We start from the raw sequence: 15,544 nt of genomic DNA, 5'->3' as shown, positions 1-15,544 counted from the left end.
TTGGATTGTCAGCGGTCTTCTGGTTTGGATTTTGCTGGAATGTGGAGAGCGGACTTTGGGTTTACGCCTGAAACAGGTGCAGGAGCGGAAACAGAAGCAGGCGGCAGGGAAACCCTGCTGCAACTGAGTCCTCTAGTCCAGTGTGCTCGGAACCCTGAAGTGGATGGATCTCCTTCCTTGGCGAGCACAAATCTGACGGAGCTTCAGGGAGCTGTTGTCCACAAAAAAAGGGAAATTGCAGACCCCTCCTCTCTAACCTTATCCCCCTTCCTTTCGCTGGTAACAGTGTGTAAATCACTTGCGCTTCTGCCACCCTTGAGTCTCGCCTCTCTCTGTACCGAAAGAAAAAAGGAATCCTGTTGGAAATCACAGGTGCAACGGACTGTTGAGAGCTGTCTAAGGTGCTGAAGCTTTCCCAGCCGCCTTCACTATCCAATCCAAGAACTATTGGTATTTTGTGTTTTTCATTACGTCCCTTCAGTTTCCCCATGCCTTGGACACACCTGCTTTCAGTAATGTAAATGACTGATTAGAACATGGCCCACGTGAAATATTTTCGGATAGCAGCTTCGGGATTTTACTTCTGGGAAGCAACTGTGTTACTCAGGTGAGTCCACTTGTAGTTAGCAGTTGGGCAATGAATTCCTTCTGTCTTCTATCTGATAACAAGCACTTTAATGCTGACAAAACAGCGACTGCTCTCACTGTCTAATACTAGCTGAAGGTGTCTCTCCTGCCTCACTTATCTTTCTAGCTTAATTGCCTTTGAGGTTTTGAAAGAAAATGAAAGGGAACTGGATGATTGAAGGTAACTTTCTTCTCGATGAACTTATTTCCTGGTAACTGAATTTCAGTAATTGATTTTTCTATTTCATAGTCATTGTTTTCCTTTTCAAGGGAGGTATTTCTAGAAGACTTGATCATTTGGAAAGTCTGGATTTTTCATTTGCCCTCCAATGTAAGATTTCCTGTGGAGTCTTCTCTTTATAAATGAATTGTGAACTCATTACAGTTTCCCGAGCCTGCTGTTTTATATACAAAAGTTATACAAAGTTTGATAACTAGTTGTGAATAATTTGAAATTTTTCAAGGTATAAATTATAGTTCAGAAACATTTTTCAGAAAAGAATGATTCTTAAGGAAAGAGAAATAGTGATACTGAGAATAACAGAGGGAATATTAAGGTAAAGAGGTTCGAATTCTTTGCAATAAGAGTTTCCTTAAAACAAGTCTTTCATTATATTTATCAGGTTCAGACCTTTTAGTAAATAAATTAATCTGATAATACTTCTCTTCAAATAATTAGTCTTAAGAGATAAACTCATCTTGTGGTTCAGTGAGAATTTGTGGACTGTTAGCTATTTCTTACAAAATTCTTTCTCCTTTTAAAAATCTTGCAAGAAAGGAAAGAGAAGGAAGTAGACAGAGTATGGAGTCTTTATCATCTTTTTTTGGGTACTTAATTATACATTATAAATGTTGCAAGCCCTACTTATGAAAGTATTGTGCTTTTCTTCTTCCAGTTAAAGGTGATATTCCCTAGTATGTAATAGATATCTTCAATGCTAATGAGCTTGCTACATATTTTTTCTTAAATGATGAGAGTGTATTTATTCTCAGTTGACTTTTTATTTCTTAGTGCTGGAAACCATTGAAATATACTTAAACACATTGAAGAAATCAGATCAAAGAACATGGGGGGTGCAAATATGTCTGGATATAAGATGAAACAGTTGGAAAGAGCAAATAAGAGTGTGTACTTTTAATATCATTGCATATTTTATTTCTGAAATGAAAGGTTAAGAATATGTGAAGCATGTGTTTGAAGCACAACTTCAATTCATTCTGGTAAATTTTCTACAACTTCATTCTATCTTGAAACTTGTAAGCAGAGGTATTAAATGCAACAACAATTCAAGACTTTCCTAGTTAAGACTTTTGAGAGATACTTACTGCATTAGAAATCATGTAATATTTTTTATAACTGGATATTATTTTGCTTTTATGTTCTAATATGAAAATGCCTGCTTTCCCCACAAAAAAAAGTGAATAATTTTTTAAGAAAATTATCATGTTTTTCTGTGAGAAATGGTTTTGTTATTTGGAATTGGGAGGGCAAGATTACTAAAATTTCTATAGACAATTATATATTTTTAAATGTATGTAATAACACCATTTTTTCATGCTATCAAGTCAAACTATCTCTTCAAAGATATCTTTAAATAATGAGGTTCCATGGTCTTTACTAAAATAATTGAAAATCTATAATAAATTAGTTGTAACTTGTGAAAGCTTTTCTAAATGCACTTATTGAAATGAAAGGAAGGAAATTTCTGCAGATACGGAGGTTCAGTGTGGAAGTATCAACTGTACTTTTCTTTTTTTTTTTTTTTTTTTCTTCAATCAAGTTTTCTTTTTTTGTATCTTTTTTTGTAATCTTGTATGGATATGAACATGTTTTCTTGATCATATTGCAAGTTGGCACTAAAATAGTCCCTCATCCAATGAGAAACTTTCAACTTCAATAGAAAATGAAATATTAGGTACTGCAGGGTGACCAGTGAAGTACAAAGTGTCCTTTAGTAGTACTGGAAAGGAAAACTCCCCCTACTGGCAACATTATATAAAAGTGATTTTTATAAAGAAACAGTTCTTGAACTCCATCTTTTGAAAAGTAACTATATTTTCTCCTGATATCATTGTTCTTGGAACAAAAAACAAAAAGTTGCCATGCATAAAGATAAGCTCCAATTTCAGAATTATCGATACATAATTTAAATTAGTTGAAAGTTTTACTTTTTAAAGACTCCCTTTTAAGAACCATTAGGAGCTATCTCATTTGAATTTACTAATCAATAGATATACATATTAATCCATAAGGAATTTAATCAAATAAAGTTTTGACAATATTATTTTTTATCAGTAAAATATTGTTGTGGTTTGTTATGATTATTATCCTTGCCTTTCTCCTATTAAAAACAATTTTGTTAAGGCCATCTATATGTTACTCTGTGCAGTAGTTTTATTCATTCTTGTACAAATTTTAACATCATATTTGACTAACTTTGAAATATCATATTGGTTTAAAAAATGAAATGAAGAAGCCCAATGTTTTAATGTTAATTTTGTGTCATTTCTATGGTGATATTCATCCCTTCATGGGTGCTCCCTTTACATTCCTTGTGATTTTAATTATCACAATGATCTACAAATTGGGAATTGCTATACAAAAATAGTTACCTCCCTAAATGTTTTTCTCACAGATCTGCAATAGTTGAATGGGAAAGGTGGGAGTTGATTTTTTAACTGAATCTTTGAGGCAAATAGAGATTATAAGAGGTGGTGGTAAAAAGAAAACCATTCTAAGACAAAAAGAAATGAAATTGAGTCAAGGAAAATAACAGTAAGACTAGTTTGAGTAGACTATAGAAAGTGGAAAAGAGTAATAATTTGTAATAAGAATGGACAAGTAATTTGGGGGCAGAGTAAGGGATTTAAAATCCAAACAGATATGATTCCTAATCTCAAATATGGAGTCACTGAAGTTTAGTGATGGGCAGAGATGAGGAATATAGTGTGTGATATAGCCAGGGCTGAAATTTAGCAATATAACCTTGGTTGCTTGTGGACAATGGTTTGGATTAGGGAAAGACAAGATAAGACAGTATAATAAAAGAAATTCTTTAGGTGAGAAGTGATGAAGGTTTGAACAAGAGCAGTGGCTTTGTAGATAAAAAAAAAGCGATATTTGTGAAAGATGGTGTAGAGGTGAAAATAATATTTGTCAACTGTTTTTTGTGGCGTGGAAATAGGAGGTAAAATGACATAGTAGATGTGAATTTCAATGACAGGAAGGATATGGTGGCTTCAAATGAATTAAAAACTTTTTAGAAGAGAGGCATTTTTGGGAGAGGAAGGATTCGTTTTGTTCTTAAAAAATTGATCTTAAGGTATCTGAGTAATATCTAGCTAAAAATGTCCAATAGGTGATGATGTGGGGCTAGAACTCAGTTGACAAAGGACACATTAAGATGATTAGATAATTAAAATCTCCTCTTGTTGATTCATTTTCAATTGAACACCTCTATCATCTGACAGAAATGAATTCTCTGAGAACCTTGGAATTAGTACACAAAACCAGAAAGATGAATTAAGAAGATAAGATCACCAATATGTCATTCAGAATAACTCCCTGATTGCTTGAAATTTTCATTGATATATGATCACAAATAAGCAAACAGCAAAACAGTTACTGGCTTGTAAAGTAAAGATGAACAATATGTCAGAAATATATATAAGCTTCTTAAATTTCCTGAAGATTAACCCTATGAAGGATGGTAGACTTGAAAGAAGCTGTTTTAATAATGGTCTGTGCCAGGTGGTAGACTATTTTTGGATTAATGAAGATCAATGGAAATATTCTGGCATCTGGAAATATCTGGTAGAAGAAAGATAAAATAGGGAATCTTCAGCTGTAAAGAGGTTTTTATAACATATTACATAATGTTTAGAACTTCAAGGATAGTACTATTTAGTTGTCAGTTGAAAACAATTATCTGCCTCCTGTAGATTAGCATGCTTTTAATAGAGAAAAATAGAGATTTCACCTTCAACTGAGGTGGAATTGATAAAGTTATAAACTTAGAAAAAGGAAATTACTTGAATTCCTTCTACCACGTTATTCTTTGATTTTCTTAAAACTATACTTTGGTTTCTTTCTGCTCACATTCAACCACCACGTCTACCAAAATTATCTTCCTCAAGCACAATTCTCATAATTGTGTTCTAAGTCAAAAAACAGAGAAACTATTTCTTGAAAATTATAAAATCTAGGGTCTTCAACTTGTCTTTGAAAGCCCTTTGTTTGCCCCCTTCTTATTTTCTCTTTAAAACAATCATTAAACAGCCAAAATAAGCTACTTGTTTCCCTCAAGACACTTTTTTTTCTCTTGTTTTGTTACTTAACTTGAATTTAAGATATCTGGGGAACAATGTCTTCTCTCTATGGGAAAAATGCCCTTCCCCATAACAATCCTTCCTTAGGATAACAGTTTAAAATGTAAGGATATAAAGTAGAAGAGTCCCCTTGCAATTTACCACAAGAAAGTTTCCCTGATCAGTCCCATCTGATGAACATTATCATTGTTACATTGTCAATTTGTGCAATATAACTTTTATGCTTTGATATGTTTATATTATTAGTTTTATGATGCTTTGTCTCTCTTAATATAAGATAAGCTTATATGGCCTCTAAGATACTTTATAATTCTCTGTGTGTGAGTGCTTGTATGTATGTGTATCCTCCAGGAGCAGACATGCCACTAGCAAAGTGTTCTGTTCCTAGGAAAAACTTGCTGAGTGACTGAATTGTGTTTGCCTCATGTTTTTATAGTCTACTATGGCCCTGGGAATGAATAATATGTCCATTACTGATAGATTGGCTCAGTTAAGTTTATAGAATCTCATTATGGTTACCATGGATATGGGGTCATAGACATTTCAACTGCTACAACTACTTTGGGACTGGAGAGAGCTCCAAAAGTAACAAATTCATATTTCTTAAAGCTTTAAAGGATTGTAAATGCTCAGAAGCATGAATATAACTATAAATCATTAACCCCCATATTGAATATCTCTAAAATACCTAGCACTGAATGACAGTGACTAACTACAAGGTATGATAAATGTTTGGAAAGAGTGGAATAGATAGGTGTTTCTAGATTGAGGGGAGACTTGAAAATCATATAGGGAAATTTGAATATACATTTGTATTGGTATCTATGCACTCACATTTCTAGAGGTTTGTTTTTTTTTTTTTTAATCGATTTACCACAGATTCCCGAACCTCTGTCCAAATCAATATGTATTTAAATTCTCTTTTAGAAAATTAAGTCTGAAAGCATTATGACTAGGTTGGATGTAACAAAATTATATAACAAATAGCCATGTGAAACAGGTCTAAAATTCAGGTCTTCTGACTTTGAATAGTATTCTAATCACTATAATCTTCTGAAAGGAACTGAATGGAAAGCTTGGTATTTGAGTACAGTAGAAAGGTATTTTTTTATTTAGTTTTTAGTATGGTGTTATGGTGGGGATGTAAAGAGGAAGATTCCCATAAAGAAAAGGAGCTAAAAACACAATGTGGAGAGACGCAAATATACAAGTTTGATCTTATAAAAGATGGAAAGTGGTAGGGTACAGAAATTAGTTTAAAAAAAAAAAAAAGTTCTAGAGTAGGAGAAAGATTCCCTTCCAAAACTGGGAGTATAAGAAGTGAATATGAGTATGAGTAACATTCAAAATATAAATAAAGGTACAAAGAAATACAATATGATCTCAATCATTTCCATAAATCATGAGGCAGAATCAATATTAAATTAGAGAAGATGCACATATGAAGGCATTGAAATTTATAATGAAGCATGTAATGTTGTAGAACTAGTAATGGCACAAATTTGACATAATTCTGCCTGTATATAATTATATTTGTTCTGATTATAAAAGTCAATATTGTAATTAATAGAATTTTAATAATAATTTTGTGTTATTAGAGATACACCCTTCAGTCTAACAGAATATTAACTTCATAACATGTGGATTTGTAAAATACAAACTTGAGGGAATTCATATTCCTAAAAGCCCAAATATGAAATGAGTACTGGTTGGATCAGGCTCTTAAATTACAAAACTTATCACTATATTTTTCAACTATTGGCTAAACTCCAGACTAAAATTGTTGTTTCAAATTGATGGCTGAACTGCAATCCCTATTAAAAAACCTCATCATCTTGGCTATGTTCCTAGTGGGCAGAAATCTGTGTCACAGAAATAGCCTTTGTAATTGGCACCTTTACCACTGGAAGTTTCAGCCAACGGGTCAAGTTATATGTCCTGGCAGCCCTAGAAATAGTGCTTTTAGAAGGTGATTCTTAAGTGCTGGCAGATAAACTCACATTGTTGAATGTCAAAGAACATTCCCACTATGAAAAGAAATTCCACAACTTAAATTTCTCTCTTCCCTGCTTCTCTCTTATCTTTTCCATTTCCTCTCTCTAACTGACATAGAAACATAAACATGTCTAGCTTTGAGTTTTATTTTTGCTTTTTGCAGACCTATACAAGTTGTATCTTAGTTGCATTCCATCTCTCTCCTATTGCCTAGCACAATTTTCTCTATATGTACATGCAGCTTAATTTGAGATTATTAAATTAATATTATTTTAATAACTGACTAGAAAAATGTCTAAATTTCCTTTCTGTTAAACTATTGCATATGATGTTTTATCATTTTCTGATTCAACATGATTTTATGAAATCTCTAGTGGGAAGTGGACTAATATATCAAGTACAGGAAAAGATGAAGATAAAAAGAAATAGTCCTTCAGAGAGGTTCTCTCTTAAAATAGGTACAAGTGAAAGGCTCACAGAAATTGAACTGGAAATCTGAATATGGAAGTCTTAGAATTCTAAAAAGTTTTTACTCAGTTTTGCTGAGAAAATATTTCTACAAAGCTTTTCTTCTCTTTGGTTTTCATATTCTAGTTTTTATAGTAATAAAGCAAAGCACAAAGCTTCAGTGTTCAGACTTCTTTGAAATGCAGATAAGTGATTATTAAGAGGCAAAGATAGAACAAATGACAAAAGGAGAAAAACTGCCAAAAAACATTTCATTTAATTTTATTATTTTCAAAACATACAATTTTATTTTTCATTATACAAGTTACATATCAACACAGCCTTGAAATTTGAATAAATTAGGAGAAATGTTTTCTAAAATGTTGAATACACTCCATGACAACCTGAACATGTGAATGAATGTGAATGAATAACTCCATCATAATATGAAGGAAAGTGTTCTCTTGCTTTGCTTCAAAGCCTAAAAAGTGAAATCTGGCAGAAAAAAAAAAAGGTTTTTTTTTTTCTTTTTTGTGTTCTTCCTGGGAAATTCATTTGTGGAGATTTTGGTTAATAACAATTTTGTGTTAGTGAAAAAGCTCAATCAGCCATGTGGTACAGGGGCTAGAAAATTTGATCTGGAGTCAGAAAGACACAAGCTCAAATGTTACATTAGATATTTACTAGCTGCGTAACTTAAGGCAAGTCTTTTAATTTCCTTAGTTTCCTCAAATGTAAAATAGTATAATAATATCTACCTTCCAGGGTAGTTATGAGTACAAAATGTGATAATATTTAAGTACTTTTTAAATATTAAAATGCTATGTAGCTGCCTTCTTATAGGCCTACATTGTCTATAACAGCTATAATTACGAAACTGACTTTCAAGAACAAGAATAAAGAACAAACTCATTCTTCTACTACTTACTATATTGTAATCATATTGATAGTCTGCTAGCTGAGGTTTACATAAAAAAGGAGTTCTTGCCAAACACTGGGTAATAAATAGATTAGTGAAGACCTAATATGGCAGGATGAAGTCCTTCCTTCCTCTTCACCTTACTGTGATTCTAAAAAAAAAAAAAGTTAATGAATATTTGAATCCATCTTCCCATGAAATATCAGGAAAAGGCATTAGGTGTTTACCAAAAATTTAAGGAAACAAATTTTATAACTGTTTGTGGAATTCCTATTATATACAGATGCATAGCATTATACTAGGCACTTTGAGGAAGCCTTTACATATATTTAAGTATTTAATTATGTTACTTTCCTTCTCAAATATCTCCTGTGCTTATTATGCCATTTCGCTGATATGAAGCAGAATTCTTCATGTAGACACCAGAAAAGAATGAGTGACATAAGAGAGAATTAGAAACAAGAGATAGATGAATATAAATATATGCATAACTTCTCCAAATACTCCTAAAACAATATTTCTATTTATATTCAAGGTAAAGAAATAATAAAAGAATGAACAGGCACAAATACTATGAAGTAAAAGGCACCAAAGGAAAAAAAATGTATTACTATTTTTTAACCAAAGCTGGAAACATTATAAAACTCATCATGATGAATGATAAATATATTAAAGTAAGTTTTTTTTTTTTTTAAAGATTCTTCACTAAAAGAAATAACATACTTCAGAAGCAAGGTAAGATAAAAACTTGGGTGGGGAGGACATGAATAGTTTTAGAATTATCTAAGAATAATATAAACAAAAGTTTGGAATCTCCTAGAAATACAATTGTTATTTCAGAAGAAAAAATAGTAAAAATAGAATAATTGTCCAAAAAAGTTTTAAAATATGACCTAAGTATAAGCAAATTTATAACATCAGGAAATCATGAAATAAAATTATACATAACTACTGAGCTCAAGGTACAAATTTCAAATTGGCAGAATCTGAAGAATATCAAGAAAGATTAATCCCAGACTTAACTGACCTAGTGTTGTTAACACACACACACACACAGATAATCTCATAAATAGACCCAAAAAAATCCATTTCTGAATAAAATTATAAACAAATTATAGAAACAATGAAAATTGTTAAAGATATTAAAGATAAAGAAATATTAAAACATTTAAGGTTAAGCAAAAAAGCTATTCATGATTTTTATTTTGAACAAGATCTGTGATGTCATTGGAATAAGAAATTCCAAGTGAGGGAATTCCTTCTATTAGTACAGATTAGTACCTGCTCTCTATTTTTTTAATCTTAGAAAGTTAATCTGGGCGGGAGAGGGGCAGCTGGGTGGTACAGTGGATAGAGCACCAGCTCTGAAGTCAGGAGAACCTGAATTCAAATCTGTCCCAGACACTTAACACTTCCTAGCTGTGTGACTCTGGGCAAGTCACTTAATCCCAACTGCCCCAAGGGAAAAAAATAGTCAGCTGAGATTCTGCAACATAAAGTGATTTGCCCATAGGTATAGAGCTAGGTATGTGTCATAGTTGGGGCTCAAACCTAAATCTTATTAACTTCATGGCCACATTTCTTTCCATTATACTATAGTATTTTACCTATCAATTAACTTCCACATCACACACAACACAGAAACATACACACACACACACACACACACACAGAGTCACAAATTATATAAAACATTTAAGAAACAAATAATCCCTTTAAATTATTTTTTAAAAATAAAAAATACATGGTTCTCTAATTCTCTAAATCAAATATCTTGAAAGGGAAAATTATATACTGTTGTCATTGGTTAATGTTGATAGAAGTTAGTGAACAAGAAAACTTAGCAATACAACCAAGTTGAATTTATACCAGGAACATCAGGATCATTTAATATTTTAAAAGATTGCAATAATAAATCATGTCAATGGAAAATAGCCTCTGATAAAATACTACACTAATTCATAATACCATATACTAAAAACCATAAAGGTAAGAGTTTTTAATGTGATTAAAAATCATGTTTTTGATCCCGGAGTCAGAATTATCTTAATTAAGAAATATCATGGGCTTTCTAACTGATACTATGGGTAAAATAAAACTGCCTGCTTTTACTATTATTTTTGATATTGTTCAAGAAATAGTGAAAAAATAAAATAAAAATAAAAAAGATAGGAAAAATAAATTAAACCTCTTTAAACAAAAAAATTAGTAGCCCTTGTCTTCAAAACCTGTATTTGTGCCTTAATCCTCATATTCTGTTCTGAAAGCAGTAGCCCTCCAGTCACTATCTCTGTTTCTTTTATGCTCTTCTTCATTTTATTAGTTCCTTCCCTGTAACCTACAAATATAGCCAGATTGCCCTCATCCTTAAAAATAATAATCCTTCATTGACTTTATCAATTCCTCAACCTAACATCCTATATCTCTTCATTTTTTTTCACAAAGTAGAAGGGGAAGAACGGAAATTTCTCTGTTCATTGCCTTCATTTTCTTTCCTTTCACTTTCACTTTTTTAAATTAATAAAACATGGACTGGAACTATAATATACTACAAGTACTGGAATTCCTGATGAATAAACTCCCTCTGACAATTGAGATCAACACCTATCTAGTTCCCAATTTGTAGTTTCAGAGAGGTGCCTAGGACCTTGAGAAGTAAAGAAACTTACTTCTCAGTCTCATATCTTCCACCTTTATCACTTAATTGAAACTTCCTCGTTCACATTACCAATTATGAAATCTGATTGCCTTTTCTCAGTCTTTATTTTTGTTGATCTCTGTGCATTTAAGAATGTTTAATTATCTCCCTTCCAAATTTTCATGACATTGCTCTCTTGGTTTTCTTCCTATCTTTCTATTCTCTTCTTGATATCCTTTGATGGATCATCAACTATATTTTATTACCTACCTGTGGTTAAATACAAAGCTCTGCCAGAGGCCACTTTTTCTTTTCTTCATTTTCTATCTTGGTAATCTCTCACATAGGATCAATTGTGATATCCATGCAGGTAATTTCCAGATGGATTCATTTAGCCCTATTCTCTACTTCACCAATCCTCATCACTAATTACTTATGGGACAGTTTAAATTTAGCATACCACAAACATCTCAAAATCACAATATTCAAAAGAATGTTCGTTATCTTTCTCCCTTTTCTCATTCTTCTTCCTAACAATTATTTCTAGGTTATTATCCTTCCAGCCACTCAAGTTCATAGTCTTAGACTCATCCTTGATTCTTCATTCCAATTAATCTATCCTGCCAAATCTGTTGAGTTTTCATATTTCACCATTTTCATGTCTTTTGTCTTTCTCTCTGTTCATATAATGACCTTCCAAGTTCCAAGACCTTTTCTCCTTATGTCTCATCTGGGCTATTGTAAGAGCTTTCTTAACAGAATTTATGTTTAAAATAACATTAAGATAAAGAAACAAAAGATGATGTAAATGAGAAGAAAATCTATACTTCCAAATATCTAATTATGCAATAAAGTTATAATAATAATAGCCAAATAGTAGATTAGAATTGGAAAAGGATCAATAGAAAATATTAAATATGATCTAGAATTGAATGAAGAAGAGATTTGTTAAGTCATTTCAATCATGTCTAACTCTTAAGGATCCCATTTGGGGTTTTCTTGGCAGGGATACAAGTGTCATTTGCCATTTCCTTTTCCAACACATTTATAGATGAGGAAACTGAGGCAAACAAGGTTGAGTGATTTCCCCAGAGACACACAGCTAGTAAGTGTCTGAAGCCAAATTTGAACTCAGGAAAGTAAATCTTCCTGCCTCTATACTTAATACCCTATTCACTGTTCAGATCTCTACTTTGTTATTATCCATTTGGGCAAATGTTTTAATTCCCTGGGCTTCATTTTCTTCATGAAAGATAAGGGTTTGAATTGGAAAAATATCAAATGCTCTTGGATAGGGCGAGCAATTATAATAAAAATGACAATACTACCTAAACTAATCTATTTATTTAGCGCTATACCAATCAGACTGACAAAAAACTATTTTAATGACCTAGAAAAAATAACAAAATTCATATGGAAAAACAAAATTTCAAGAATTTCAAGGGAATTAATGAAAAAAAATCAAATGAAGGTGGCCTAGCTGTACCAGATCTAAAATTATATCATAAAATAATGGTTACCAAAACCATTTGGTATTGGCTAAGAAATAGACTAGTTGATCAGTGGAATAGGTTAAGTTCAAAGGACAAAACAGCCAATAACTTTAATAATCTAGTGTTTGACAAATCCCAAGACCCCAGCTTTTGTGATAAGAACTCACTGTTTGACAAAAATTGCTGGGAATATTGGAAATTAGTATGGCAGAAACTAGGCATTGACCCACATTTAACACTGTACACCAAGATAAGGTCAAAATGGGTTCATGACCTAGGCATAAAGAATGAGATTATAAATAAATTAGAAAAATATAGGATAATTTACCTCTCAGACCTATGGAAAAGGAAGGAATTAATGACCAAAGAAGAACTAGAGATCATTATTGATCACAAAATAGAAAATTTTGATTATATCAAATTGAAAAGTTTTTGTACAAACAAAACTAATGCAGACAAGATTAAAAGGGATGCAATAAACAGGGAAAACATTTTCAGTCAAAGGTTCTGATAAAAGCCTCATTTCCAAAATATATAGAGAATTGACCCTAATTCATAAGAAATCAAGCCATTCTCCAATTGATAAATGGTCAAAGGATATGAATAGACAATTCTCAGATGAAGAAATTGAAACTATTTCTAGCCATATGAAAAGATGCTCCAAGTCATTATTAATCAGAGAAATGCAAATTAAGACAACTCTGAGATACCACTGCACACCTGTCAGATTGGCTAGAATGACAGGGAAAAATATTGCGAAATGTTGGAGGGAATGTGGGAAAACTGAGACACTGATACATTGTTGGTGAAATTGTGAATACATCCAACCATTCTGGAGAGTGATTTGGAACTATACTCAAAAAGTTATCAAACTGTGCATACTCTTTGATCCAGCAGTGCTACTACTGGGCTTATATCCTAAAGAGATTTTAAAGAAGGGAAAGGGACCTATATGTGCAAAAAATGTTTGTGGCAGCCCTCTTTATAGTGGCCAGAAACTGGAAACTGAGTGGATGCTCATTAACTGGAGAATGGCTGATTAAATTGTGATATATGAATATTATGGAATATTATTGCTCTGTAAGAAATGACCAGCAGAATGATTTCAGAAAGGTCTGGAGTGACTTACATGAACTCATGCTGAGTGAAATGAGCAGGACCAGGAGATCATTATATACTTCAACAACAATACTATATGATGATCAATTCTGATGGCATTGGCCCTCTTCAACAAAAAGATGAACCAAATCAGTTCCAATAGAGGAGTAATGAATTGAACCAGCTATACCCAGCGAAAGAACTCTGGATGACTATGAATTCCCAGTCCCTCTATTTTTGTCCACCTGCATTTTTGATTTCCTTCACAGACTAATTGTATGCTATTTCAAAGTCTGATTCTTTTTGTACAGCAAATAACTATATGGATATGTATACATATATTGTATTTGACTTATACTTTAACATATTTAACATGTATTGGTCAACCTGCCATCTGGAGGAGGGGGTGGGGGGAAGGAGGGGAAAAGTTGGAACAAAAAGTTTTACAACTGTCAATGATGAAAAATTACCCATGCATATATCTTGTAAATTAAAAACTATATAATAAAAAAAAGAAAGATAAGGGTTTGGATTACACAGTCCCAAACATTCCATTTATCTATAATTATGTAATGACATCATTCTAAAATTATTGGAATAATTGAATAGAATCTGAGTAAAAAAATTCTGTAGACACCACTTTTAACAGTTTACCACAATAAATTTCAAAAGAAATATCTTTTTCAGTTATAAAAGAGGAGAAACTTCTGCAATGGTGAAGGACAGAAAAATTACTTAAAATCCTTGTTATAGAAGAAAGCTCAACTTACAATAAATGAATCTGATTACATGTAATTATAAAATATTTACACAACAAAATATAATGTATCTTGAAGTAAAAAAAAATACAGATTTAGGGATTTTTTATTGAATATATCTGATAAGTTTGACATCCAAAATTTACAAGAAACCTTCCTGAAATTATAAGAAATTTATAAGAAGAAATATTCTTTAATTGATGAACTGATATAATCAACATTTAAAGGAAGAAACACACATGATAAATAACCTCATGAAAAATTATTCAAATTCTAATAATCTGAGAATATCACAAAGATGAAATCACTATAGACAGTAAAATAAAATTCATTGTTGGCCCAGTTGGGTAAAAAAGACATGATGATACTATAGCAATTAAGCTGCTAACTAATTTGATCTTTTTTGGAAAACACTATGAAAGAGAAATTACCAAATCTTCATCACTTTGGTTAAGAGAAACCCAAGAGGTTGTAGGAAATCAGATAAAAGTCTGTACAACATATTTCTATCTCTTTGTAATATTAAAATACTCAAGGAGAAAAAATGCCTAAGGAAATGGCTAAATAAGAAATGGTAGCTACTGTTTAAAAAGATGTAGGAATACATATAAAATGATGGAAAGTAAAAAAAATCAACAAAATAGAAAATATAATGATAACTATAAAATCAGCAATAAAATGATTAAATATTCAGAAAGGAAATCTGGAAGAGATTAAGAAAACAAAGAAAATTATTTTGTTGCTATCTTATTAAAATTAATATGCATATATTTTATTTTTATATCCTGAAAAATGGCATAAATTTATTCCTGTTTACAATCTTATTTGTCTTTGTCTTTTGTTCTTGCTTATATAGTTTGATATTTTTATTTTTTTTTATTTTTTTATTTAATAGCCTTTTATTTACAGGATATATACATGGGTAACTTTACAGCATTAACAATTGCCAAACCTCTTGTTCCAATTTTTCACCTCTTACCCCCCCACCCCCTCCCCTAGATGGCAGGATGACCAGTAGATGTTAAATATATTAAAATATAAATTAGATACACAATAAGTATACCTGACCATTGATATTTTTATTTTAAGCTAAAATTGATGATATGGAGTAAATCCCTCTTGCCTGGAATTCAAAGATCTCAGCATTATATTACCCAAGCTTCTCTAGCTTATTTCTACCCTCCATTCACTCTATGATATAGCAAAAATGTTTTCTCTTCTTTCTGGGAAATCTTACTGG

The 15,544-nt window shown here is 31.7% G+C and overlaps 1 protein-coding gene across 2 annotated transcripts in view; it reads left to right on the top strand.

Annotated features, from left to right (window-relative positions):
* Positions 1-501: 501 nt before the first annotated feature.
* Positions 502-15,544, top strand: part of GLRA3 (glycine receptor alpha 3) — a 232,996-nt gene continuing 217,953 nt past the window's right edge. For both annotated transcript variants that reach the window (XM_031941650.1, XM_003773060.4), the window contains exon 1: positions 502-607. In XM_031941650.1, the coding sequence (XP_031797510.1) occupies positions 537-607 (71 nt within the window). In that variant the 5' untranslated portion in view covers positions 502-536. The remainder of the gene's footprint in view (positions 608-15,544) is intronic.

Source organism: Sarcophilus harrisii, chromosome 6, assembly GCF_902635505.1.
Source record: "Sarcophilus harrisii chromosome 6, mSarHar1.11, whole genome shotgun sequence".
Lineage (NCBI taxonomy): Eukaryota > Metazoa > Chordata > Mammalia > Dasyuromorphia > Dasyuridae > Sarcophilus > Sarcophilus harrisii.
Note: the sequence above shows the minus strand (reverse complement) of the source record. Positions and strands in the feature narration are given on the sequence as shown.